Source organism: Dipodomys ordii, unplaced genomic scaffold, assembly GCF_000151885.1.
Source record: "Dipodomys ordii isolate 6190 unplaced genomic scaffold, Dord_2.0 Scaffold10, whole genome shotgun sequence".
Taxonomy (NCBI): Eukaryota; Metazoa; Chordata; class Mammalia; order Rodentia; family Heteromyidae; genus Dipodomys; species Dipodomys ordii.
This window is the reverse complement of record NW_012267226.1, coordinates 23,026,843-23,031,800: the sequence shown is the minus strand read 5'-3', so window position 1 is coordinate 23,031,800 and position 4,958 is coordinate 23,026,843. Positions and strand designations below refer to the sequence as shown.

General features: G+C 45.2%; 1 protein-coding gene across 1 annotated transcript in view; it reads left to right on the top strand.

Annotated features, from left to right (window-relative positions):
• The window catches only part of Hspa8 (heat shock 70kDa protein 8), a 4,364-nt gene extending 587 nt beyond the window's left edge, over window positions 1–3,777 (top strand). Inside the window, exons 2-9 of the mRNA XM_013009650.1 lie at window positions 262–471; window positions 703–908; window positions 1,046–1,198; window positions 1,283–1,838; window positions 2,053–2,255; window positions 2,474–2,672; window positions 2,800–3,032; window positions 3,356–3,777. Coding sequence (XP_012865104.1) covers window positions 267–471; window positions 703–908; window positions 1,046–1,198; window positions 1,283–1,838; window positions 2,053–2,255; window positions 2,474–2,672; window positions 2,800–3,032; window positions 3,356–3,541 — 1,941 coding nt within the window. The 5' untranslated portion in view covers window positions 262–266 and the 3' untranslated portion in view covers window positions 3,542–3,777. The remainder of the gene's footprint in view (window positions 1–261; window positions 472–702; window positions 909–1,045; window positions 1,199–1,282; window positions 1,839–2,052; window positions 2,256–2,473; window positions 2,673–2,799; window positions 3,033–3,355) is intronic.
• The last annotated feature ends 1,181 nt before the right edge of the window (window positions 3,778–4,958 follow it).

The window sequence follows — 4,958 nt, the reverse complement described above, 5'->3', positions numbered from 1 at the left end:
CTCCGGCTCTTAAAGGGGCCGCGCGCCAGGCGCGGGCGGAGTGGCGGCGAGACGGGGCTGTAGGGGGCGCAGGCGGGCGGGCCCGCGCTCCTCTGGCTTGGCACTGCTGTCGGGGCTGCGGCGTCCGCCCGTCCCTGCCACGTGGTCAGCCTCGGGAGCGAGTCCGGGCCCGGCGGCCATTGCCGCTGCCCAAGGTGCTCTGGGAGAAAAGGGTGTCCAGGATGAAGGCCTCATGGTGATTCTGTTCTCTTTCCCCCACAGCAACCATGTCGAAGGGACCTGCAGTTGGCATTGATCTCGGCACCACCTACTCCTGCGTGGGTGTCTTCCAACATGGGAAAGTGGAGATCATTGCTAACGATCAGGGCAACCGAACCACGCCAAGCTACGTTGCCTTCACGGACACCGAACGTTTGATCGGTGATGCCGCAAAGAACCAGGTGGCGATGAACCCCACCAACACTGTTTTTGGTGAGCCACTAGTTTGCTAGCAGAATGAACATAGGTAGTAGCTTCCTTTCCAAACAAGTTTAAACGGATGCACCACTGCTGCTCAGAGATGAAAATCTGGATGTAGCATTAGTTGTGGGTTGGGCTTTTCCTTTCAGTGCTGGCTGTGTTGGGCTTTCGGTGTAACACTTATTATGCCTGGCTGTTGAGCGGAGATGCCCTGAAATAATTGAATCTTAATGTCTTTTACAGATGCCAAACGTTTGATTGGACGTAGGTTTGATGATGCTGTTGTCCAGTCTGACATGAAGCACTGGCCCTTCATGGTGGTGAATGATGCAGGCAGGCCCAAGGTTCAAGTTGAATATAAAGGCGAAACAAAAAGTTTCTACCCAGAGGAAGTCTCCTCCATGGTTCTCACAAAGATGAAGGAAATTGCAGAGGCCTATCTTGGGAAGGTAAGAGCTTCAAATAGGGGTTAGTCTTAAGTAGCAAGTCCCTGGCATTAGCACATGACCATTTGGTATTAGTCTGGCAATTTTTAGTCACCTAAGTACAGTAGCTTACTATCATTTTCCCTTACCTTTGCTTTTAGACTGTTACAAATGCTGTGGTTACTGTCCCAGCATACTTCAACGACTCTCAGCGCCAGGCAACAAAAGATGCTGGAACCATTGCTGGTCTGAATGTTCTGAGAATTATCAATGAGCCAACTGCTGCTGCTATTGCTTATGGCTTAGACAAGAAGGTATGTCTCGTGGGTGCTAATCTGTTAGGTTTTATTTGTTAGATTCAAGTGCATTCGCTTATTGTTTTTTCCCCCTTATGACAGGTTGGGGCCGAACGAAATGTGCTGATTTTTGATTTAGGAGGTGGCACTTTCGATGTTTCTATCCTCACTATTGAGGATGGCATCTTTGAGGTCAAATCTACAGCAGGAGACACCCACTTGGGTGGAGAAGACTTTGACAACCGAATGGTAAACCATTTCATTGCTGAATTCAAACGAAAGCATAAGAAGGACATCAGTGAGAACAAAAGAGCTGTCCGCCGTCTCCGCACTGCTTGTGAGCGGGCCAAGCGTACCCTCTCCTCCAGCACACAGGCCAGTATCGAGATTGACTCCCTGTACGAAGGCATTGACTTCTATACTTCTATCACCCGGGCTCGATTTGAAGAGTTGAATGCTGACCTCTTCCGTGGCACTCTGGATCCTGTAGAAAAAGCTCTCCGTGATGCCAAACTAGACAAGTCACAGATCCATGACATTGTCTTGGTGGGTGGTTCCACCCGTATTCCCAAGATCCAGAAGCTTCTGCAAGATTTCTTCAACGGGAAGGAGCTGAATAAGAGCATTAATCCCGATGAGGCTGTTGCCTATGGTGCAGGTAATCTCATTGTCCCTAATACGTTCTTGGGTCAGCAGCCTCCCTAAGTCGCTCAAACCATTCGCTGTGATGATGGATTCCAAAACCATTCGTAGTTTCCACCAGAAATACTGTGTTGGCTAGTTCCTTCCTTGGATGTCTGAGCGAATGAGATCTATAATTTCTGAGCATAAATTCTGTGTACTTCTTTCTAACACTTGACTTTTCCCTTCAGCTGTCCAGGCAGCCATTCTCTCTGGAGACAAGTCTGAAAATGTTCAAGATTTGCTGCTTTTGGATGTCACCCCTCTGTCCCTGGGTATTGAGACTGCTGGTGGAGTCATGACAGTCCTTATTAAACGCAATACAACCATTCCTACCAAGCAGACTCAGACCTTCACCACCTATTCTGACAACCAGCCCGGTGTGCTCATTCAGGTATGTGTTCACAATCTTCAGATAGTATTGACATAACACATAAATAAGGGAACTGGTCTGCTGTGATGATTGATTCCACAACCATTCGTAGTTTCCACCAGAAACACTAGCTGTGTTGGTCAGTTCCTTCCTTGGATGTCTGAGCGACCAATCTAAAGTTAATTTTGTTGCACAAACCTTTAATACAAGTCTATTAAAGTTGTACCTTTTGCTTAAAGGTATATGAAGGTGAACGTGCCATGACTAAGGATAACAACCTTCTTGGAAAGTTTGAACTCACAGGCATACCTCCTGCACCACGAGGTGTTCCTCAGATTGAGGTCACTTTTGACATTGATGCCAATGGTATCCTCAATGTCTCTGCTGTAGATAAGAGCACAGGAAAGGAGAACAAGATCACTATCACCAATGACAAAGGTAAGTGGGCAGTGATCTATTGCAGTAGTAATACTGAGGAGTAATTAATGGAGAATGTAGGGTATATTTCACTTTGCTGAAACAGCAATGTCTTGAACTCTGAGACAATGTGCTTTAAATATTTTAGGTCGTCTTAGCAAGGAGGACATTGAACGCATGGTTCAGGAAGCTGAGAAATACAAAGCTGAAGATGAGAAACAGAGGGACAAGGTATCATCTAAGAATTCACTGGAATCCTATGCATTCAACATGAAAGCAACTGTTGAAGATGAGAAACTCCAGGGCAAGATCAACGATGAGGATAAACAGAAAATCCTTGACAAGTGTAACGAGATCATCAATTGGTTGGATAAGAATCAGGTTAGTGCTCTGAAAGATGATGGTGTTTACCAGGTTTTTGAGCTTGGGTTTGGAGGAAAGGGTCACAAGGATGAATGGTCCAAAACATTCGCGGTTTCCACCAGAATTGAAAGCCATGTTGGTAATTTACCTTCCTTGGATGTCTGAGTGACCTGGTCAAGTAAAGGCCAGAATGAGTTTTATGTGCTGGCTTTATCCCTTATCAGAAGGATCCTAACAGCTAGAACATGTGTGAAGAATAATAGATTGGCATCGTTAGAATTGTAGCTTTTTCCATACCATTTTCTGTGTAAGTAATTAGCAATATTTCTCGCTTTGCACAGACTGCAGAAAAGGAAGAGTTTGAACATCAGCAGAAAGAGCTGGAGAAAGTGTGCAACCCCATCATCACCAAGCTGTACCAGAGTGCCGGTGGCATGCCAGGAGGCATGCCTGGAGGCTTCCCTGGTGGAGGAGCTCCTCCTTCCGGCGGTGCTTCCTCTGGGCCCACCATTGAAGAGGTTGATTAAGGCAACCTAAACATACATGTAGCATTGTTCCACACAAGAAAACATTTAAAGACCCAAATTTAGCAACTTCTATAGCAGCTTTTAAAAGTTGAGCTGCTGTAGTAAATTACTGGGCATTCTCAATACTTGAATATGGAACATGTACACAGGGAAAAATATAAACATTGCACTTTATAAAGCACTGTATTGTAAGTGGAAAATGCAATGTCTTAAATAAATATATTTAAAATTGGCACACAATTGTCATGTTTCCTGAGTTGCCTTGATGCATAGTTAAGGGTGGATTTGGTAATAGGTATTAATGACCAATGTGGGCTGTTTGGGTCAACTTGTCAATTTAGAGCTAGGTAATGCAACTGCAGATTAAAAAGCCTCTAATTTGACACAGCTGGGCTATAGTGGCTCAACAATCCACTGGCTGTTTGCAACTAGTGATCCTAGCTACTAAATCTACATAGTAGGCTAATAACCTGGGGATCACAGTTCAAAACCAACCCAGGCAGGCATGTCTGAGACCTTTCTATTAAGCACCAATAGATGAAGTTAATTTCACAACTGACATTGGTTGATCCTGTTGAGGGCAGCTGAGTACTGCCAAATGAGATGGGGCAGATGGGGTGAAAGGGGAATTGAGTCACCATACCCTTTCTAAGCCAAGAAAGGTAAAGGGAAGTTGTCAAGTCTTTAATGCCTAGAGGCCATGCTTGATAGTAAAGTAAGCTTCAGAATAAAACCTTGCTATGACAATAGGTGGTAGGGATTAATTCCCCTGTACAGGTCAAAGTAGCAAGGTTGCTGGCCTGTGTAGCTGGTGCTTTTTACTATGCTAGTATTAGGGCTTGGGGCTTCAGTCCTTAGCTCTCACTCGCATTTCAGTAGCTCCATGATTTTTGTTAGCTAATTGAAGAGTACTCATGGACTTTGATCAGCGGTTCAGGCATCTCATTTTCCTGAACTAGGATTTCAGGTATGAGTCATCTGGTTAGGTACCCTTAGCAATTTAACCTTAAGTACAATACAGGTGTCCCATACCCAACATTAGGATTCATGGTGTAACCAAGTTTCAACTTATTTTAGAGTTGGTATTTGAGGGTGGATAATGGCAAACAGGTAACTTGTAGTTGGCAGCTTAGTATCTTGGAAGTCATCTGATGGCCCTGTCACATTGGTTATTGAAAACAGGTGTTTTTGAATAGCAATGTGAATATGACTCCCAGTAAATGTTTGTTCTGCAGGCTAGTTGGAGGGTATACACACTGAAGCTGAGGATAGTGGCAGGAGATACCTCTTTTTGCCAGTCCTGGGGCTTGAACTGGGGCCCTGGGCACTGCCCCTGACCTTTTGCTCAAGCCTAGCACTCTACCACTTGAGCCCCACAGTGCCACTTGGCTTTTTTCTGTTTGGTACTGAGGAATGG